Genomic DNA, 24,560 nt, shown 5'->3' with positions numbered 1-24,560 from the left:
CTTGCAAGAACCATTGTCAGGTAAATTCTTGTGAGTAGCAAAAAGATACAGTCTGACACAAGTGGGTTTAATACAATTGAAGCATCTCTAGGACTTACAGACTTGAAAAAAAAGTATGGAACAGGAAATCTGAAGTTCACTCTTTGTGAGCAAAAGGGTATTTTTTTTTTTACAGACTACTGCAGATTGCCCTAATTAGCAACAGAACCCAAGTTTCCATGTTTTTAAATGAAGTCTTAGTCCTTTTGCCTACAGTAAAGGCAAAAGTTTTCACCCAGAGTCTTTATTGTGCAAGCTCAGAAATTAAGACAAAAAACCCAAAGGAAAATACAAGTGCCAGGACAAAGATATCCAAGTTTTAAACACAGTTCTGCTACAATCTTCCTTTAATATGTTGGACAAATTCTCAAATTTTTACTTCATTTTTTTTCATTTTTATGAAGATGAGATGCAGCAATACATTCTAACTCACAGGATGAGGACAGAATTATAAGCATTTGCAAACCACTCTGATCTCCTTGAACGAAAGAACCTAGATTAGCACAACACATTATATCAGTCCTTAGAATGAGCTGATTTTAAGTGAGCAGCAGCATCATGTAAATTAGTTACAAGAAAGTAGAATTTAGAAGATGATTCAAATACAGTCAAAAGGTTTGAGTAAAGACAGTACACAAAGTTTAGTACAGATACACACCCATTGGCTCCATATGCTCATTTTCTGTTTGCACACACAAAATGGAAGTTACTGCACCTCCTAATTAATTTTCAAAAGAGGATGATGATTCCATGAAGTTTCAACTACATTATTTTAATTTAGTAGCCCTGCATGTTCTCTTAAAGCATGAAACATGCATATAAAGACACATATACACAGCACCATTCTAATTTCATAATCACTAAAGGGAAAAACCATCATGCATACAAATCGCAGTTTCATACTGTTTTTATAATTGACTGCAAAGCATAAAAAAACACCTGAAATTTCCCATCTCCTCAACAACACTATCCCTCTTCCTCAAAATTGTAGGTGTAATTTTGCAATTAAGAAGACACACAATAATTTCCCAGTTCACGTAGAGTTCTACACAATGTTATTACAAGTTGAACAAGTCTTAGGATTGCCAAAGTTTCTGTGGTCTCAAGCTAAATTGTACAGTGCTACATCCAGAAAGTAAAGTATGCATCAGGTTGTTTTTGTGGTCTGTCCTCTGAAAAAGGAAGAAATTGCATTGCAAAGAATATAAAATGCTAGGTATAGCTCAATACCCCTAATTTCATGTTTATGCATGCTTATCCAGATCACAAAAAAAAAAAAAAAAAAAGTGATAGCAAAAAATAAATCAATTTGACCTGCATAACCAGGACATAACTGAGAAAAGGTATATTTTCTGGATGGTCCCAGGGAAATTATTAAAACTAGTTACAGAAATTAAAGATGTGTGAAGGTGCCTTTTTACGATGACAAGCCCAGAGTTATTGCCTAGACAAGCAATAATGACAAGCCTAGAATTATAGTTTAGTTTTAAAACAGAAATTCTTGTATATTCTCAAGCATTTCTGTGAGAAACACTGAAGTGGTCTCTTTCAATACACTGAATACCTTTTCTGTGGCTCTTACATCAGTAGCGTATGGGTTGTTAACTTCACTGAAATACATTGAAATCCAAGGTAAAATAAATGCAAATATTTTAATCCACCATTAAGGTTCACAACAAGAAAGTAACAAGCAGTGAGGCATGCAAAAATTCAGATTTCGGTACAAACACTACTCCAATCATACCATATATTCTGTATGACTTACAAAACAGTTCACCAAAATCAGTCAAATAAATCCATGTAAAACCAAAAAAGGAAACACATCAAAAATCTACAACACTTATTAACACCACAGATTAAAAAAGCTCACTAAAAACATCTGTAAACACCACAGATTAAAAGAGCTCACTAAAAACATCTGTAAAATTCCTAGAATGGTTTCACTAACAACTCCCCCACACTTAAGGAATTTTGGTTCATGTTACTCCATAATAAGGTAAACAAGCAACTACTCATACTCCTTCTCATATCTCTCATTAGCTGTAGTTAATATCTCCATATTTCATGTATCCTGTTCCAAACTTTCCAATGTTCTCTTAAAAGGAACCAAATATCTCAACTCTTCGGGCCTCTAACAGAAGTCATGGCAACGTGGGAAACATTAATCATAATTTTTCTCCTGCCCTTTGTGCCTTTATATTCAGGAGATTGGCTGACTGCTGAAATTGGGAGCCTTGACTTAAGCAAAGAGATGCATGCAGTGAAGCAGCATAAATCAAGGCCAGATATCTCCATTCTTGTGCATGTGCCACAGCCATAAATGAATGTAACACTTTTTGAGAGGGCACAGAAACCTTGAATGCCATTGAAAACCACACAAGTCAAGCCTTTGCACTATTCAACGGGAACAGCTGCAAATATGCCTCAGACTGGCATTTAAGGGAAACTTAAAATGCTAAGTTGGAACATGACTTTTTTTTTTCCCCAACAAAAAACTCCAGCAAGTTTACTTTTTAAGACACAACATGCACGTCCCTCCTCATGCTTTCACTCTCACTTACTGATCTCTACAGCCTCTTTCCTTCTCCCTGCAAAACCCGAAGTCCCAAGCCTGGGAATTCACGAGGCTGACTACAAGCTCAGAGAATGGATGTCTTTAAAGAAAGACAAAGTCATTCTTGGCATAACAGCTCCTCAGCCCATGACTGTTGGTTTCACCTTCCTATCAGGAATTGCTAATAGAACTCAAACAAAAAGACACACACCACTGCAACCTCACAATACTTGGTTCAGGCATACACACAATAAACAGAAACAACACAGTTACTACAACATGACATGACTGATGTTATTATTTTAGGAGACAATCTCCAATATTTATTATAGTGGTAATCCTGTAATATGGCTTGAAACAGACCCTTATATGCCAATTAACAAGACAATGGAAGTTTCTTCTATGACCATAATGTTTATTACAGGATCTAAGTTCTGCTCAAACGAAATTTAGACTGAATTTTTTGCCTAACTAGGAAAAGGTAAACCTATTTTGCTTATGAAGGACAGATTTGCCATTTGAATGCATTCCTGTAACACCAGCATGGAAGCCAGAGAAATATAAAATAGTATGAGAACCACATTACATTCACATAAAGGTTGGTTTAATAATTCAAGGTTTATTTGGAGGCTTGTTTGCAACTGTAGAAAAGGTCAGACCTTATATGAATAAGGTATTAAAATTTGCACATAAAGTCTAAGGTAAGGATAAGTAACAAGGCTTGTTTACCATACGGTTGCTCAGAGCGTGTAGAGAGTTAAGATTTTAAAATCAGCGCAGTGATAACGATATGGATTACTGAAAAGATTCTGCACAGAAGTCAGCACACACGCATCAAGAGTTCAACCGAAACTCACAAAATCCGACAACACACAGATTGTGTGAGGGAAGTTTTATTGTTTTAAGAGATGTGGTTTTGAATTACACTAACATCTTTATTTTAAATTTCTTGTTGCTCTTCCTTGCGCTTCTTGGATTTAATATTTTAGAAGACAGACTCACATGCTTTTGCAGTAAACATTTCCCAAACCGTTTAGAGGCAGTCAGATACAACAAATTGTTCAGTTTGGACCTGGCCTGTGCTGTTCAGAAAAACCTCACTACACCAATATGCATCTACTTTGTGCATCCACAACTGGATGCAGAGATAGACATATCCAGTAAGATGCAGAGATACACATATCCTGCTGGTCTGGGACTGCTAGCTACATACTTGAACATGTCCTTGTGCATTTTCAAATATGCAAACCAACTCTTACCAAAACACTTTCTCAAAGAAGAGAGTGGGACACAAAATATTCAGTCCAGTTAGGAGCAGAACAAAGACATTGCTTATTAGTAGACAACAGAAAGGAAAAATATTCCACAGTTGCAGAAAACGTAAAAATCATGTTTCAGGAAAAGTAAACTTTGGGCTCATATATAAAGGCTTCCACATCACTTACCCTACCTTGGAAGTAAAGCAAACATGGAAATTTGTAAGCCTCAAGGAAGCATTATTTCTGTTCTTCTAATCCAAGCTCCACTTACCAAATTCACAGAAGTCTTAGTAGCATAAATTTAATTTCATTAACCCCTTTTTGCCTCTTGATCTAACAAACAGAAGTGACTGCTTCTCCTGCAAACCCCTACGACCTCTCCCTATCATCCTCTCAAGTGTCTTCTGGCAGGAAGGGCAGCACCTTGTGCTACAAAAGGACATTTTGCAACACCTCTACTGCTCTTTCAGATCTGCAGCAAGGGCAGAGGACCCACAGGATGGTTCAGTAACAGCTAAGGGGCAGACCAGGTGCATCCAGAACATGAAGTCACCAAGCCCACACTTCACCACATCAATGCAGTGCAAATGAAACATGTCAGGGATCATCTGTGCAAGTCTCTCACTCATCAGAGAGGATTTAACTAGTCTGCACCTACTTTAAGCAAGAATCTGCAATTATTTTATCCTATGGTTTACTTTACTTACTTGCACTTTCACATCATCATGATTTTGTTCTGCAGTTTAAACATGATTCATACCCTCAATTTAACTTTGATTCATAGTTTCTAATAACAACAGTCCATTGTCCAAACACTGCAAGGGGATATTAAACAAGCTTAGATGGTCTGGGGAATTTGCCCACCAACATTAAACACAGAATAATTGGTTACCATAATCTTGTTTTAGATAACAGTTTCAGATAAAGTATAACTGTAATGTGCCTGCTCTGAACCAAGAAAATAAAAAATAAATTCAACAGCTGTTGGACAATATTGCAAAACCTTGTATTATTAAAACACATAAGTGGTTATAGCTTATTCCAGAGAATTGTTACCCAATTTCAAATTATATAAGAGCAGAAAAACAAACACAAATAAAAATTTTAAGTTTTATGAGAGGTTACTGCCAACAGCTTGATGTGAAACTCTATTGTCTTTGTCCAGACTCTACCTTGCTTACAAGCTGCAAAATGTCACCCTCAAGAGCTCAGGTTAAATTGTTGCTGTTTTGGAAATTTAGGCATCTGGTAATACACACAAACATATATACATATACATAAAAAAACTAACATTAACACTATGCCTAATAGGTACCTAAGCTGGTTTTGAACTCTCCTTATTAATGGTACACTTCTCTGTAGAACAGCCCTAAAAACAAAGTGTTGAACAGATGGCTTTTTTAAAGTGTGATTTAAATATGTGGCACATGCATGACATGTGCCTTTCCTCGATTTTCCAGGCACTAATTGTTAAATAAGACTTCTGAAGTACTCATAAATGCATGGAATTCAATAATCAGTCAAATACTTAGACACAAAAGAGAAGTCAGCAGAATTTTATGGATAGACAAAAATCAACTTACCAAAACTAGAATATCTTCTGTGCTAAAAACATAGGCAGCACTATAAAAAAATGTTAGAATAATATAAATGCTTGTGCACATGCACAAAAAGAGAAAAGAAATTGTTTCCATTTCACACCAGAAGCATAAATATATTTTAGAATTGCACTATTTCCCTTATTAAATCTAAGTATTAATAAGCAAATTTTTTATGAGAACTCTGTTTTTTCCCCTTTAACAGGAGATCTGCTCCTTTGCCCCAGCAGCCTGATACCTTTTTTAAACCTCCATATTGAATATTCAGTTGCCTTTCATCCACCTCTGTATCTTGGGTTTGCCAGTCAGTTTTCCTTTTTTTTTTCTTTTTTTGCCAGTGCTCCTTATTCCAAGCACTCTCCACAGCACAGTGTCATCAATATTTTTTGAATATACATTCCTGCACACACTGATTCCAAATACAGCAAGTATATTAGTCCATACTTGCATATATATCCTTAGGAGACTTCTAGGACCTTATCATGTCAAATCATATTAAGGTGACATTTTTAAGGCTGACATTCCATTTTCTCTAAGCTTGTTTTGAGCAGACATTTAGTAGAAACCTCAACCCATTCAGGATTTTAATCAAGAGAGAAAATTAAGAAAAAGTTAAGTCTGCTATCTAGGAAAAAGATCTATTAGGTCTTGTCTGGACTAGAGAAATGTATTCTTCTAAGAATCAATTTAGTCTTTGCAATGTACTTGTAAAATGTCACACGTTCACACACAGAAAGCATTGCAGATACTGTTAAAACTAGTTTCATTAACTCTAAATGCTATTTTAGTCAGGCTGAATTAATGGCAGCTAAGTTAAAGGTCTACCGGCATTGTAGTTAATGCTGATCAAACAGCCTACCCATCACTTTCCTCATAATATATCATGGCCCCTTGAAATCTGCCCAACTCCACCAACCCTACCAGAAATCTGTGGGATGGGTACCCAACCTGCAGCGCATTTCACTAAGCGCAGCTGAGGACAGAGCAAACCTGTGACAGCTGGGAAAGCTTAATCAGCCGTGGACACTGCAGAGCTTGCTTTGTTGAATGAGAAACAATTCAGATCTACAGAGAAAGCCCTACAGTTATGGCAACACTTCCAAACTGGAAGGAAAAATCTGAACTTAAATTCAGGTTATATGGACAAAGAACTAGAAGCCAGAAAGACAGACAGTGACCCATCCTCTGCTGGGAAAGAAAAGGATGCCTAAGGATCTCTTTCAGGTCTAATTCTAATACATGCTGCTAATATAACATCAACATTTTGTCAAAACCACTTTTCAAACAGAAGAAGAAAACCAACTTGCTGAAATCTGAGAAAATCCTCTCTTTTTTTTCAAAGATGACAATATTTTCATTTTGCATAAGGTGTTGGGTTGCTTGCTGAAATTTTCTTTTATCACAAATTGTCGTGTTTTGCTCATTATAAAAAAAAGTCATAATGATATGGCAGTAGCTGAAAGCCTAACAAAATGACTGACATTCAGTATTGATATATATTGTGTCTTGCAATGACAGACTGACACACTTTAAAAAAACAAATAGATCACTTCCATTATGTCTGAGCGCAATCATCAGGATAGCAGGATCACAACATGCTTCTCTCACCATGTCATGAAACAACATAAAATCAAAACATGGCATCTTTGAATTCATTTGAAAGACATTTCAGTGAAACAAAATTGCTTTTCAAAGTATTAACAATCCCTGTAAAATAGAAATTTAAAATTTTGATCAACTCTAAATGAAAAAAATTACAGCTTGTCTTTAATTCACTTACTTTTCAATGCCTGTTTAGGAACAAATACTATGTAAGCCAAGAGGCTGACAGAACAGATTTCTATCCCTAATGTAAGAAATAACTGAAAAAGAAATAATAAAATATGTAAGATGCTAGAAGTTGTTTTCTCTTCTACACAAGATCTATCATAACAAAATGTTAGGATCAATTAACAACCATTTCCTAGCACTGCACCGAGGGTCTCTAGCCACTATAAATTCTGTTGTAATTTTCACATATAACAGTTTATTTCACCAAACCATTGTTTGTTCGAGACCATAAAAACTGTGGGAGACTCCTTCTGTAAATGAATCTCAATCAAAATCTGTTTTGAGCATTGCTGCATTTTCCAAGACTCCTAATGCATCCTTTTCACAGAACAAGGCATATAGCATTCAACATTCTGCACGATAAACTACAGCAAAATTGACATTGTGGCAATAGCGACTACATCTCTATTAAACTTACAGAACAAAGAGCCAACTGAGTTTTAAATAAAAGATAAAGCACCACATGGCTATACCAGGAGTCTCATGTCTGTCAGCAAGTCTGTTCCCAGCTGACCAGAGTTCTGGCAGATGATTTGGTATGCAAGTTCATTACAGAGTCTGTCCACACTCTGTACCTTTCATACTGGAGCTCTGTCAGGCCAGTGAAAACAACCTGACAAACATCTTGCAGTGTGACACCATCCCTCCACGTATCTGTTTTATTAATGTGCATTCAGTGCAGCTTTATGTATGAAAATGTTACAGTGAATTATTCTCCTGTAATCATAGACTTAATCTTGGCACTAGGCTTGATATTACACCTGATTCTCAAACTGGCTTTCCAAACATGAAACTGTTATGTTTAAAAAAAAAAAAGTGTTTTGATGATTGTTCTGATATGAAAGTTTGCAATCATGGAAGAACTACTGTCCATTACCCATAAATGTAGACAAGTCTAGAAGACTCACTCTGCTTGAGATAAAATTGAGATGAGAGTACCCAAATCCCAGAAGCAAAGTACAGACTTTAACAAATTCTAGGGAAAATATATCTCATACTAATAAACAAACTAGTACTAACTCAGAGTCTCTCCATTCTTTGCATACTCAATACTACATGATTGACAAAAAATGGGAGATGAGCAGGAAAAAAAGAAACACTGTGTGTATTCACATTAATTTACAGGTGAGTCTCCTGGGTAGAGAATGACTCCACATTTTGCACTGACAACTTGTGTTGTGACTGGCTACTGCACTAATTTCTGGACATGTCTGCAGTACAGGCACAGGAGACATTACCTAAACACACTGACTGCAGACCCATCCGCAGCAGTGGATCACAGATGTCACTCAAATCAAGGTGGGCAAGCAAACAGTGCCAAGGTTGAGAGGGAGGATTGAGCAAACTGGCCTTCAGCATGCCTCTCCAAGGAGTTGAACCCTGGGTCATGGGCTTATCTTTACTCTTTAGGAAGAATATGAGAAAGTCCCAAAGATTCATATCCAGAAGCATGATGTTGTCAGAATGTCTGCAGTAGGAATTCCAAGAGATCATCTCTTTTTCTCTTCACATGATGTAACAGCATAATTGCAGTCCATACAGGAGAGTAATGCTTGTCCTCCATGCAGCTGTCCAAAGAAACTCTGCAAAGCCTTGTGCTGTAGCCTTCACTAACAAAGGTGATAGGAAAAGCCATTATGTGACTTTAAAAATTCTCTTGAAGCTTCCTGACCCCTCCTACATCCCTACATTTCCTGACCAAAAACATTGTTCATTCCAAAGACAAGCAGGCTTTAATAGTGTTAAATTAAAACATATGCAAAATATTATACAAAGTGACAAGACGTAGGGATTTACACAACTGCCTTACTGAATCAACCTACAGCAAATACACAACCCAGCACTTTCAAAACACACAGCATTGAAGAATAGATCCCCACTGGGCAACACACTTCGAAGACAGACTAATCATCTTCCAGGAAAATTGGAAGAATATTTTTTCCTGAGCAGAAAACCTCTTTCCTAGGAAATGAAGTTTCACATCATCTAACAACCAGATTCAGAGAGTGAAGAAGAGTTTATGTATAATCTCATATACTCTTCAAGAGCCTTATAAACTTCTGGCAGATTTAGTAATCTTCCATAAGTCTCCAGATTTCACAAGTCCTGTTAAAATAAAACTCTTGACATTGAGAAAAAGAAAGTAGAACAACACCTAAAGCAACGCAGTATTATAAAAAGAGAAGAGCACAAACCAGTCTTTATTACAGTCCACAAACACATTCTGGGTTGCTCTTGGGGCAGAAGATATACTGGAGACAAAATACCACTGATTCAGCAAGCCCACAGTAATTTTATGTCAAAACTATGAACTGCAGCGCAAAGCTCCTGCAATGCAAGTTACCCACACTTTATTTAATCTCAAGGAGCAGCAGAAAATAACGGCTCCTTCAGTAGATATTAACTGCAGAACTTTCATATGTTTTCTATGAAATATGAGGTAAGAATCTATTCTAGTGTCTACAAAGAGCAACAGACATGCCAACGGCAAAGTGCTGCAAATCATCCCCAAGAGGGACAGATGCAGACAAAGACAAAGCCCAAATAAACACCCAAGGACAGGACTTAGTAACTTTTAATTAACAGTCAACTGTTCTGTAATTTTTTTTCAGAATTATTTCAGCCACGTGTATTTCCTCACACACAGTGAAAATTCACATGAAAACCATTTAAAATACAAATCTGTTGCAGATGAAGACCCCAAACCTCTGACTGCTTTATTACTGGTATTTAAAAGGCAAAAATCACAATGCTGGGAAGTAAATCCTGACTGTGGGCAGCACCATTCACAGTTTTGAGACACCAACAGCTACACAGCTAATGCGCAGATCCAGCTACATGATGCCTTTTCTCTGACAGTTTAAACCATTCACAACAACTCAATGTCCTTGAACAACTAACAAAAGAACAATTACACTGTTGTCCCACAAACTCTCTGGCAAAGCAAGACTGAACAGAATTCCTAACAAGGAGGACAAGACACCTTTGCCACGGTGGAAGTCAACAGGCCTATTTAAAGTCTCACCATCATTTGTTGGCTCAGTCATTGCAGATACTTAAGAGGACCAACCTTTATTTGTACCATATATGTGCACTTAAAAGTTTGACCTTTGGGGACTTTCCGTAACACTCACCAGAAATTTTGCTACATAGCTTTGCAAAGATGAACTTCATCAAGGCAACTTTCACATGGAAGGAAAAGCAAACAAACCCCAATTAGTACACATTGCTGTTCTGACTTTGCTAAGCTCCCCGACCTTTCAGTCATAAAATCCTTCTCAACCTTGTTCCATTTCACCAAGATTTCTCACCTTTTATAATTCACAAGTCAAGCAGTTCCCATCACCCATACAACAGGCATCCAAGTGAAAGAAACTTCTCTCACCTTGTCCTCTCTTTTCCCTTTGAGACTGGGCACGTCTATTGCTCTAATTCCTTCTCCATAAACATTAAATAGAAGGAAGATCTAATTAAGCAAAACACTGGCACAAGAACAAGCATGTTTAAGCTAGTTGTGACTGTGTCTAGCTTGGAAATTAAAAGATGTCAAAAAAACATTGGAAGATCTTTTTAAACACTCATCCTTAAAAAATGGCACAGTGGAGAAAAGTAACAAATGAACCAAGGCAGATATTTACAGCTTTAGGAACAGAAATATTTAAGAGAATTGTTTGAAAGAGCCAGAATGTTCCTGATAGCCATCTGTCCCCTGAAGATGAGTCAGAAGAATCTCTGATGCCTTCACTACTCAGTCAGAACAATGCAATTATACTGTTGTTGAATTCTTTGGACTGTCTTGTGGCTGTTTCCAGAAAGAGGAGTGTAATATACAACATGAAATTTGCCAACATGAGAGAAGTTCAATATAAACAGTTCATTAAAATCAACTAGGATTCACAGGTTGTGTGTGCACAGATCCCCAGGCATCACAGCAGATGTACCTAAGGCAGTATGCCCAGATGGCTTTCTGAGGAAATCAAGAGCCTTTCAGGGTAACCAAATCTAGGCCCACACTAGCAGAGACGATGCCATGCAGTCCTTTCCACAGTGAAATTCTGTTCTGAAGGTAAGTTACTTGCTCCCATAACTTCTTTCCGCAGATAATTAGAAACATATTTCTTATTTTTAATTTCCGTCTTTTCATAGGATAAATTTATGCAGGAGATTAATTGGCAGGTTAAAGCAGAGAGCAATGACAAGTTAAATATGGTTATCTGCACTGAAACAGAGCAGTAAGGCCTCACAGGACTTGTCCAGTTACCTGAAGTGACAGCTGGATGTTAAGAGCTGTGCTCACTTGAGTCCTATTCTGTACCATTATGAGACAATGAGTAACATCTTTAAAAGCATCTAAGGATCTTTCATCAATGTGCCTAAAAATATTTATAGGAACCAAAAAGTTCTCTCTGAAGACAATGAAATATGAAGAAATCCACACTGGAAGAGTTCATGTATTATGAAGGCTGTTAAATGTTTTGCTTGCATTTTTACATAATTACTAAAATTCTACTCTCTGAAAAAACTGCACGAAATCAACACACTTACTTGAGTATTCTACTCTCTGGATGTAAACAAAATTAGACCTACCAATTTTTATGACCACAGCACATTTTATTTACCATTTCTTTTATTTTTGCATTGTGGAACGTGAGCCATATTCCACTCCTCCTCTTGGCACTTCCTACAAAACTTCAAGGTGTCACAGTTTAATGTGTGCAAACGTGCTGAAAACAACATCTACAAGAATATTACTAAATGCCCATACTGAACTCTAAAAATTCATTTACAGGACTTCAGAAGACAGCAATGTGCCACTTTACTGTCAAATTCCAAGCTGAGTTTACAGAACTACTAGGTGGAGAAAAAAAGCCCTAACAAGGGCTTAAAATATGCAGAAGTCAAATGACAAACCTTCACAAGGGCATTTTTCACATTTCCAAACAGTAACACTAAGTAATTCAGATGGTAAATATGTGGCTTCATGTATCAAAACATGTGCCAATCTAACAGAAATGAAATTGTACAGGGACAAGAAAACGCCTGGCTGGCTGCAAACTGTTGAAAGAAAAGATGCATTGCTAGATCAATCATATTTGAACCTTTCTGCAGGCTGATGGATCCAGAAGCAAAAGTCTTGGCCTGGCAATTAAATTTAAGCATAATCATCACATGGTGGCTTAAAATCATAGTTTAGAATGCCATCACACCATGCCAACTACCTCCTCACTGCACCTGCACTGGCACCTGGGCAAGACTCAGTCACTGTAAACAACACTATATTTTGGTTTCCTGGTTCCTTCAGCCAGGATAGTTTAAGAAAGTTTTGATAGCTACAATTGTTTTATTCCATTTTATTCTCAATGCTTGGGGTATACATCCTTCAGCTGACTCATTTTTTAAATCTCTTCAGTACTTAAACTGTCACATTTGACACATAATCTGACGCCACAGAGTCATAGTTTGAATATTTCAGTTCTATTACTTTTAATTCTGTACCAGTTAATCATATTTTATTTAAAGGTAAAATGTTAATCCTCTGATGTTGAAAATCATCATACGTTACCTTTTTATGGCCACATATTAAAATGAGGATACTTGCCAATTACCTAGAGTCTTCTTTTCAGGATTTAAATGAGACATTGATGAGAGGTCAGCTCAGAATCTCTGCAGTACAACAGTCTGCTCTGCATGCCAGAGGCACTCTCTTTAAATTTCCCAGTACTTCACAGATGAAATTAGCACATCTCACCAACTGCTACTCCACATCGGTGTGTCCTATTTTAATCCTGAGTAAAAGGTGTACCAAAAGGCACCTTGCTCCAGATTGTTTGCTATAAAGTGGTTACATGCACTACTGCAAGCTCAGAACTGAATCCTTCAAAAATTCAATGGTTCTCTTCTAGATAATGAAAGCAAATTTTTTGGTTTTGTTTTAATATTGCTGCTTCTCATTGCTTAAAATACAGCTCTACCACCAGAATGAGGTCTTAGACTGCAAGCATTTCCCAGCAGGGATTTTTGTCTCTATACTTGTCTGCAAAGCAACCAGCAAATTGTTAATCATCTATAATTAAAGACACCACAAGCCCAGAACCCATCAGAGTATATCTACAGTTTGCTCACTTGTCCCTTTATGCATAAAATATGCCTTTTCATTTCAGTCCAAGTACCCTTTTCCATTTGGGTGCCTCCTTCAAACCTTCTTCTATGACACAACCAAGAGAGATGCTTTTTAACATCTATTTTTATGTTTAAAACAATGAAAACAACAAATCCGTGTGACATACTTCTCCCAGTCTCCTGCTTGACCCTAACATTTTTGGTTTTATTTAAGATTTTCAGAGCGTGTCCATGAAATGCCATAACTGAGCAACATGAACACATTTAACCTTTCACGTCACACAAAGGCCAGCAAGCAGTACGACAAATTTTTAAATAGGCAACTAGGAGAGAAGACAGCAGAGTTGCCCAATGACACATATGGTAAGTTAGGAAAAGTAAAGAACGGACCAGGACATTCTCTGGCTTTCCACGCTCATTCACATGCGTCATGTCTGGCTGGTAAGCAACACACCACGTATCCATCTCTATAGTTACTTCTTCCTGTGACCCCAACTGCATACTGCAGGTTGCAACTCACCTGCTCCACCCTGAGCACCCAACTTGCAATGGTAAGCAAGTCATCCCAAGATAAAGTTCACACGGAACAAGATGCAACACACTAATCTCATTTTTAAATGGAAGAAAAGCAGTGTGGTTTCGGTGGTGGTGCTGATTATACTTGTTTACTTTTATTCCACCACTTCCACTTTCAGAAGTACAATTACTGGCAATGTTGCTTAGGTTTTTGCGTTAACTTTCGGTGTTAACTTCAGTACAAGTATCAAAGCTCTGACATTTCTAGAAAGAAACAGGACAACACCGTTCATACAACCACCACCATCACCACTTAGTTAAGTGTGGTCTCGCGCACCTCTGCAAAATTAAAAAAAAAAAATCTTAAATGCAAAACTAAAAACCTGACAATGTAGAATTCCACATGCATTTCTTCTGACAAGCACGAAGTGTAGCAGCTGAAACTGCTCCCTCACTGAACCTTCTCCACAGCGATGCTCTGCTGCCAGCAAAGCCAAGCCACTGCCTGAATAGGCAACTTGCTCTATGAAGCTCCAGGTCTTACACAGGAGGCAAGCTCAAAGCTACAATCTTTATTTTAACACATCATTGCCTTGAACTTTAGAAGACTTTTCCTCCCCCACTGCTCGTAACAAAGGTCTCTGTTACTACAGCATTTGGAAGTGACTGGTAGGGCTGAAACCTAAGTTTCAGTTCTCACAGATTCTGTAGAATGAAACAAACTATATCTAAAAAGTGCAGATATGCTTTTTTATTTCTTTTGCAGTTCAGGGGAGGGGGGAGGGAAAAGCATCACTGATTTGTATATTAAAGTGCAAGCATCTGTCCTACTGATGACATTCTAGGGAAGCACATTAGCATAAAATTTAACGATGTCAAATAAGTGGATGTGAAATAGGGACTGCGTAAAGACACTATTTCCAAGCCTGACAGAAACATCACTGTTTAGAAATGCAAATGAAACCATTATGTTCAATAATTATATGAAAATATGAACAGTTCAGCATGTTTTCCAGCCCTGATGGCGGTTAATGGGATGTACGCTTATGTAAATAACTACTATTAAAGCTAATGCTGAAAAAAACTAATAAATTCATACTAAAGCAACTGATTTAGTACGCTTTTAAACCCCAGCAGTGCTCACTTATTAGAAAGGAGTGCATTCTTATGTTTAGAACTCATTACTGTTACAAGTCACTGCAACTCCATCAATTACCATGCATTAATGAAAATGGGACACATACAAAAAAAATTATTGCCTCTCAGCAGTTTTCTTTAAAGACAAAATATAGGGGTATTACCATCATGGGGCCTTGAGGGGAACTTATCAGCAACATAATCCTTATTACTACAACTGTACTCCCTGTGCTATAAACCCTGGGGTATTTTTTGTCCCAAGAAGGGGCTGACCTTTATGTAAATCTCTTGACACTTACGCAATGAAAGTGACCACGCTGCCATCAGGAAAAGCTTACCACTTCCACAATTAAAAAAGGTACTTAAATAAACATATACATACGAGGATATGAAGTGAAAAATGTAAATGTGGAACGAAAAAACCACAACTCCTGAAACTAGAGCAAGGAGTGTAATGCCAATGCAACTAAAGATAAAAGGTATACATTGAAGTCTTCAATGAAGTTCCTGTATTTGGATAAATTCCATCCAGTTTTACACTTATACTTTTAATAACCTCCTAGAGAGCCATGGAATTAGGACTTCAAGGATGCTATTCATTTCTCTTTGGATGTTCTCTCCAATTCCTCAGCATTACTCAAAATTCTTAGCACTGGTTAAACATCACAATTGACAGAGGAAACAAAACCAAGAGTGCTGTTATAGCAGTGAATTCCTAAAGAAATTAAAAGCTGAGATTTACTGAATGCCTATAACTCTACAACTAACCCACTTTCACTTTCTAAGTAATCTCTGAAATTGAGATATTAATGTAACATCCACTAGATCCTAAGAAGTTTAGCAAGGCTGAAAATGTATTTATATTACTTTGCACTGACTGGCAGCTTAAAATTAAGGATGGGTTTGAACAACTTTACAAGAGACTGTGGACAAAGAACTGATGCCAAATTGAGAAGATTCACACAGGACAGTTATCTGCCCAGCCTCAGCTGCTGTCAAACAAGATGGAATTTTGCTTTGGGGAGGTACAGCACAGACTTGCAACTCTGACTACAAAGGCACTGCCAATAAGAACTATGAAATCCCACAACAATAGAAAGGAGGTAAGAAATAGCTTAAGTTTTCATCATGCTTGAACAGTAACAAAGTTCACACAGGCCAATGTCCACTGTAATAGCCAATGTTAAATCAATGTTAAATTAATGCTGTGTTTAAGTGCAATGCACTCTCCACAGTACGAGGCAAAAATAAAGGCTACCCCGGCCTGAAAAATTTCCAATCTAAAACCAGGTAGCAAAACTAGGCTTTCAGAGGGCCAGCAGCTTACAACAGCAAACATGTGATGACAGTCATTGTGACAAAATGCTTGATGGGGGAGTGGTGGAAGGAAAAAAAAACCACAAAACTATCTGATTGCTTTCACTAAATCTCTGTTGAAAGAGAGGTATGAAGTGTTTTGCTATCCAGACCATTAAAACTATTTCATGAGCGAAGGCCACTCTAAAAACAGTAAGACAAATTTGCTACTGATTAATAATAAAGCCATTCATTTTATTCTTCAAATCTAAAGTAATTACAAGCCAGAGCATGGCAAATGGATTTAGCAGAAGCCATTACGTAAGAAGAATCCTTTAAAGAAGAACAGTAATTTAAAAGACTGAACTGAATAATGAACTCTCCTGAACAACAATTACTATGAGATTGATTTATTGAAAGTGTATTTAATCATGCAAGAAATGTTTAAACTTTCCAAAATAGTTCAGGAAGACAGAGAAACCAATAGTAGAGTCAGTCCAACGTCCTCATTATAGTTGAGAAGCTGAAGCAGATGGAGAATTCATTTAGTTTGGAAGGATAAAGTACATCAATTTCTCTGAATCCACATTTCTAGTCAATTTGTTACAGTACCAGCTTCAACAATTAATGATCTCATTTTCGCATTTGTGCCTCCTTTTAAAAGATCTCAGTCTTTGTTTCCAAATGAGCTAAATGTCATAAAGGAAAACTTTACTCAAACATCACTTTGAAAGCTCACATGCCTAAAGCCAAATGTTTCAGCAGTAGCCACAAAACCAGGGGTCAAATTCAGTCAAGTTAAGTAGCCTGGTCAGTGGCTGAGAAAAAAAAAAAAAGGAATATCTGTCTTTCACCTGAGACACTTAAACTGCCCAGCCTGACTTCTAGAGAGAAATATTTTTTTGATCTGAATTACTTCAGTGTTTTTTTCTTATGGTACCTGATGTTGATACATGAGATCACCACGGCTGAAGGAGCATTTCTAATGACAGGTCTCTCCTGTTCAGTTTAGACAGGGGCAGCCCATCAAAATATCCTGTTCTGAGACCCACACCAGATAGTTAACATAGATAATATCATGTCTGTGCTTAAGAAACCCAGAGCTAGGAGACAGGCTGTCTGTGAAGCATTTGGCGACCAGTGGTTATCAACAACCTGGCAGAGCAGAACTCTAGCTCTTATTCAGTCAGACAGCAAGTCTTTAGTACCAGGAACAGATCACCACAGTACAAAAATGTCATGAAAGTGAGGAGATGCAAGAATGCCACTAACCCTCAACACTCACCGCAGGGGGCCTCCAAAATTCTGTCCCAGAGCTGCCAGGTGGGAAAGTCTTCTCCTGTGTCAGCCACACACTGAACCATTCCACACCTGGTACAAAACACAGACCAAGTCTGCTTCCCTCACCCCACAGCTGTATTTCTGTATTGACAGTACCATCTCACAGACAATCCCACACCACTTAAGTGCAAAGGTTTAGGGCAAAAAGCCTGTCTAGCTCACATTCTACAGAGGCTGTTGCTGACTGTTTAGATGCTGCCTGTTGATTCTGGGTATTTTCACAACATGGACAATGTAGCCAGTTTGTGCTCTAAGGCACTAGCTAGGATTAAACATAGAAAGCTCAGTTTCAAATGCATCTGCAGCCATTGATCCATTTGAACACTCAACATTACAACGTTTCACCTTGTTTTAGTTTAAAAGTTAATGAAAAATTCAAAATATCTTATTTACCCAATAGTCCTTGACGGATTTTTCTACATTTAAGTTCGTAAATACATACATTATTTAGCCAATACTGCAGTTACAGAATAGTATATAAATATTTAGAGACTTTTTAATAAGTGCAGCTTTTTTTCAATAGACCTCAAGGGTTGCTTAGAAACATTTACTAGTAAGATACCTGAAATAACAGTAAGGAAAACACCTTCAAAGAGTGAAGCAGTTGGATAAAATGGGAGAAAGGGACAAAATACTAACTTTTTCATTCTCCTCACACACCTTCAAACAAATTATGATGCACAAGAAGATATATAGTATGCATTCACATATGAAAAATAGAAAGGAAAAAACATTAAACTGATAAGCCAAGGGAGCCAAGTTAAGAAATAAAAGAAAAATAATGACGGTCATTTCAAACCCTCAGTTCGTAACTTGTCAGAAACTATAACATCAGGAACAGACTCAGCCAAAGTCGAACTCTCAAACTGTTACTGAGTCTTAAATAAATAGCTTGACTTTCAAAAGCACTATGTACAAGTTTCCTGCAAACAGAAAATTTGTCTTCATACAGAAATTTTCTTCTTGTCCTTTATTTTCTGTTAGGGGTGGGGAGGGTGAGCAACAAGGCAGGGACCCACTTTCATATACATGCATGCTTAACTATACTGTTAATTTCCATACCCCAGTTCTCCCTGACACTGTGTTGTCATTTTGAGTTTCAGACTAACTGTCCTCTTGCAAACAGCTGCCATGGGGAGGGACACACACACAGGCATCTGCCAAGCAGGGGCCACACATTGCACAAAATACATTGCCAAGGCCTCCTTGTGCAAGACTCTTTTTGTTTCTTGTGATGACAACCTGATGGGTCAGATTAAAAAAAGGAAAGGAAGCAGAAGCGCGCGTTTCTCTGCGCGTTTTCAGAAAAGCAAATTAAGCATTACAGAGGAAAGGTATGACAGAACAAGCAAGTGAATTCTGTACTCTGATACCTGTTTTTCTATCACTTTGTTCTTTGCATTAAGTAAAGCCAGCAGCTATTTTTCTTCTGAAAAATACTACTAATTCTCCATTAACACAGTAAGATACGAAAAGGAGAAAATATGTAAGTATCCTAATTTATGTGTGCAAGACTAATGTAATGAACAGTACTATGGCAAAACTAAAAGCATTTTATTAAAGTCTCTAGATAATGCTTATAAAGCTCATTATTCTTCTGGCAAATTAATATTCTATGTCTCACTAACAATATCAGCAAATGAACTGTTTTAGTTAAATTAATATTCACATTAACTGCATGCAAAATCAACTAATTAAGTAGTTCTATAATATTAAGGACATATGTAAACAGAGTCTGTGATCAATTTTAAGACTAACCAAGTAAATCACATGGGATTTGTCATATGAACTTGGCTTGGTCTTCAGCAACCTGGTCTACTGGGAGGTGTCCCTGGCCAGGGGCATTGGATCTAGATGGTCTTTAAAGGCCCTTCCAGCCCAAACCATTCTGTAAGTCTGTGTTCAGTCAGAAATAATTCCAACAAAAAGCTTAACTAACCCAGGTACATTCTAAATATACACAAAAACAGCAGTTTAGTAGGACTGATAAATTTAAATTTACAAAAAGAAGTTAGTAATAAACAGAATCTCTTCTTCTCTTTACTTTATCCTTTGTCTACATAATGATAATTTAAGCAGAGCTTATAATTCAACAACCAATTTTTCAAATTTTTTTTAAAGTTTCCTCTACCCAGTGAATAAATCTTTACAGACATGTTAAGATTGTTTCTTCTTCTTCGTTTATGCAACATCATCAAGTTTACATGAAAAAAATCCCCAATGGTGATAATAAGAAAAGCTAAAGACCACAACCTTATTTCTTTGGGCTCTAAAATAACAGTAGTATTTGTTTTTTAATAATCTCATTATTATACTTTTTTTCCTAAGACACCTATCATGACAGTACTGGGGCATCTTACAAAAGATATTTTCCTGATTGTTAAATTAAATCATATTTAGGACCTCAATTAATAATAGGTGCATGAAAATATGTTGGGGGGGAAGGAAAGCCAGCAGCTTTTCTATTAACAGCTCCTAGCAGAGCTGGAAAAACAGGCAGCACAAGTTGTCTAAGTGTGCTGCACACTCCTCATCCCTTATTGTGAAAATGCAAATGAAACAAATAAGAAAAAGGAAGTTGCAAGTCACACACTCCAAAATCAATGCCAGAATTTAGATGGCCACTAGAAGCAGTTTAGTCACCCAGTGTGTATCCAGAAGACGAATACCAAGAGCGGATGTTGAGGAAGACACAGAGGGAGGTAACACCCTTCTCACATGAGCTTCACCCCAAATTCTGCTTCAAAGTTTGGAGAGTACTGGAATACACAGAAAAGACACATCCCTGCCTCCAGCAGCTGTCTCACAATCATCTGCTTGATCCTAGGCCAACTGCCACCATCCTGGCTCTTCCTTAACCCTGACTGCTTATCCCAAACACTTCTGAACTCATCACTCACAGGCTTTTACTGCTTTCACATCAGCCATGTCCAGCCTAACCTCCTTTTCCAAGTCTTTCTTTACAGCCAGGTTCTAGATCTCACTTTCCCAATACACACTCTCACATTTTTCCCTCCACCTCTTACTTAATCTTCGCTTTCAGAAAACCATTTTTTCCCACCACTTTCTCATCTTCACAGCTGTAAGATGCTTTCATTGTGGAGGGCATCAAAAGAACAGGGGTACCTGTTTTTGGATCTTCCAGTTCAGTTTAACTGGGCAAATTTTAATAACAGCAAGAGATGTCATCACAGCACACGCACATTAACACCACTAGGCATCACATCTCCTAAGAACAACAGCACTAGAACTTTCCAGAAAAAAAGGCTTACAGGAGTTTATTACAAGCAAAATAAAGTTTTGATCCTGTTTTGGTTTTGGAATTGTTTGAAACACTTTAGATCAAGCTTCTTTTGAAAGAAGACAGTTTCAAGTGTTAAATGCCTTGAGAAAAACCAAGCCAAAATACCTACTTTTGTCCAAATTATAATATGACAGGTCTAACAATACTGCTTCAGGAAAAAGTTGTAGACCGGGCGACTACTTGAAATCCCTAATTTTCCTTAATTCTGTGATAGTAAGTACTTGGCAATGCTAAGAGTAGGCTGGCCTATTTGTGGTTCACAGAGTGCTCATCAGGGTTGTCCCCCACTAGTGGAATGCCCCGGTAATAACTACTCAATTTTTTAAAGTGTCAACTGCAATGGAAGGATAGAACTGACTTTTAAATTTGCATGAAATTTTAGCTGCTGTTCCCTACCCAGATGACACTGACCAATTCCAAAGCAAATGTGAGCTTAGGCTGCAGACAGATACTGGATTTCAAATACTGCTAAGTTACTCAAAGTTTTGCGGTGAGTTCACTGCATACCACCCATTTCCCCACTCCCAAAGCTTCTGTAATAGTTCATCAGCAATGAGTTCTAACAGAGGGGTCCTCACAGCTTCTTGGGGGAAAAAAAAATAATCAACGACAGCAAAACAAAGACAGATTTGCTTCAAAGTAGGAGTTTCAAGCACCAAACAATAGCTGCAAGAATCTCAATAAGAAAAAAAAAAGAAAATCAACAAAATATATGTTGCCAGAAAAAAAAAACAAACTGCCCATGCTAAATGAATTAAACCTTTACCAAGCTGGAATTACACTTCACTGGATATCTGCAGTTTTATCAGAAGAACCAATTTATTACCACAGGATAATTTTTAAATACTGGGATAGCTTGCAGACATTTTCTTATGGTTTTATATCCTTGACATCTTATTTGCAAGTGAACTCCACAATCCAGAAAAACTTGAAGAATTTCAAGTTGCTGCACTTGAAATGGCCATAATCTGTATTCAAACTCAGCAAGTCATTTCTACTACTTCTGCAACCAGCTTTAAAAAATTAACTGATCAGAGTTACGTTGAAAATCTTGAATCATTCATGTATGATAGGCAAGTATTGCAGCAGTTAAAATTATATTGTTTTAAATTATAACCTTGTTTTATATTTCCAGGTTTTACAAAGTTTTATGAAGTGTAAAATTGCATGCATTAACCTCCTGCCATGTCTACCAGACTTCTGGAAAAATATTCAAGCCTGCGCAATCTATTTCTAGTAAAGGGAAAAAAAAAAACCACGAAAGAAATAAAGCCCACAAAACAAAAAAACAAGCAAAAATGTCTACTTCCCGGTAGCCAAATAAACCTTACATAAATTAGTGAAAGCTTTATGTGGATAAATTTTTAAAAAATTAATCAGGAATATGCATCCCACCCACACTCATGAGCTGACTGGATACACAAGATGTAATACACAACAAAACACTGATTTAGTGAAATTAATGTAGAAGAGTTGTAGCCACAACTAATGGTTCTTGAATACATCAGATTTAATATTTTCCAGTAACTGTTCTTGGCCAGCTAAGTTTGTTGATGTGTATATTATTTGGTACAAACAGGCAAAACTCTTTCTAACAATTTAAGTGCCACTGTGACACAAGGGATCTTCTGGGTCACCAAGGGCAATCCCCTGCTGGCAGAGACCACACATCACTGAGTGCCTTTTGTAAGCCAAGCAAGTTCCATCAAAAAGAAACTCCTTTTTTTGTTAAGCCTCCCAGGGATAAAGAGTGAACTAGGATTGCTTGAACTTTCCAGAACCTTCCTCCAATGTCACGTTTAAGTTTGTGTATTGTTTATGTCCGTTTATTTCTGCTTCAACACTGGCTCATACCTTGAATAGCCCATTTTTGCCTCAGCATTGTCTCTCCCCTATTCACCCCACCACCATTCCAACCTAATTCTACATGGCCAGTCACTATTCAAAAGCATATACAGACACACTTCAGCTTCTGCTCAGGAAATAGCTCCTCCAGGCCCTCCATCATCTCAAGCAGCCCTTCTCCTCAACTTCTGTCATTTTTATCTTGAACAAGGCATAACTCAGGACTGAAAACAGTACTGTATACAGGCTGCATCATGCTTCCTAAAAACAGCAAGCATTATTATCTTGCCTATTGGAAATACAGCTCCTGATGAACCACACACTATTTGCTGTTGTTGTAGTTGCAGCACGGTCTCTTCCACACCCCACTATAGTCAACCATCAGATCTCTGAGAAATTAAACAACAAAGCATTGACAGCAGAGATTTGGAAGAGAAATGAGGAAGAGAATTTTGTAAAGGTCTGTAACATCACACCAAAGGAAAACTGCAGTTCCTGCAATGATACTGACTTTGCACGTGATATTCCAAGATTGGGACTAAGCATATGGAGCTCAAAAAAATGCAAGTGACAGTCTGCAAGAAAAAAGAATCAGCTGTTTATAAACAAACAAACCAACCCTACATCAAAACAAGTCAAAATTGGCTAAATCCCCTAGTACATATACGTAGTTTATATGCCTTCAGTGTAGATTGTCTTTCTCTGGACACTGAGAGAAATGGAATACCATGCAAGTTTTACACTTAAATTAAAGCCACCTAACAGAATTAAGTAAAAAAAAAATAATCTATAATCATATTTTAATGCATAAATTCCTTATTGTCATTTTTAGTTGACAAATATCTATTTCATAGCAAAACAACATCATAGGAACAGCTGGATTGCAGTTTTAAGCTCAAATGAACCAGTGTCACATGCTGACAAGTCATCTCTCTGATTGCTTTTGAATGGCAGCACATGCAGATTTATTCTATGCCATAAATTAGAACAATTATTTCTCTGTAGTTCACTTTTTATTTCAGTGAGCCATTGCACATATTTTTAAAGGATATCTTCCCTTTCCTTGACGATAAGTTCATTCTGTTCCTCTAGCTGTCTGATCTTCTTCTCAAATGATTCCTGTTCAGCTTTCAGCCGTTCTTCTGTCACCTCTTTTTCTTCACTTACCCTGAAAAGAATTTGAGAAAAATAAAATATACGCCCATAACCACAGTGTCTGCCTTCCAATTCCTCACCACTTTGCAGGTAAATGGATAACACCCTCTCCACCCTTAAACAGGTTCGTTCCTCACAATGTTTATTTTATTATATTACAAGGGAGGATGCATATGACTTTATGCAATACGTCATTTCTTCAAAGACATCAATCTCAGTAGAGTACATGCACATTAATGGGCAGTACGGAAGAACAAAGGACGGACCTGAACCCACAATTAGCTTTTGCAGCCTGATTCCCTGCAGCCATAATGAAGACTCACTGGGATCCTCACAAGCCCAGGGCATGAAAACAGAAAACTCAAATGGGAGAGCTTAACTGACAAGATAGGAAGGAAATTGGAAAACTTTTCTATTTCTTAATCTATAAAGTAATCCTTCTTTCACATTTACTGGTCAAACATAAGTCCAGGAAAGAATCATTTTTCTTGTTAGCTTTCTCCAAACAAAACAGTTTGTCCTATTCAGGGGATTTTAAAATATCAAGCTGTAGGAGTAAATTTTCC

At 37.3% G+C, this 24,560-nt stretch overlaps 1 protein-coding gene across 3 annotated transcripts in view; it reads right to left on the bottom strand.

The window, feature by feature from the left end:
- Positions 1 to 24,560, bottom strand: part of KIAA1328 (KIAA1328 ortholog) — a 172,251-nt gene that overhangs the window by 129,341 nt on the left and 18,350 nt on the right. For all 3 annotated transcript variants that reach the window (XM_051804490.1, XM_051804491.1, XM_051804492.1), the window contains one exon: positions 23,892 to 24,007. In XM_051804490.1, coding sequence (XP_051660450.1) covers positions 23,892 to 24,007 — 116 coding nt within the window. The remainder of the gene's footprint in view (positions 1 to 23,891; positions 24,008 to 24,560) is intronic.

This window comes from Manacus candei, unplaced genomic scaffold (genome assembly GCF_025592945.1).
Source record: "Manacus candei isolate 608988 ecotype Guabito, Panama unplaced genomic scaffold, ASM2559294v1 h1tg000061l, whole genome shotgun sequence".
In the NCBI taxonomy this organism is placed as follows: Eukaryota; Metazoa; Chordata; class Aves; order Passeriformes; family Pipridae; genus Manacus; species Manacus candei.
Note: the sequence above shows the minus strand (reverse complement) of the source record. Positions and strands in the feature narration are given on the sequence as shown.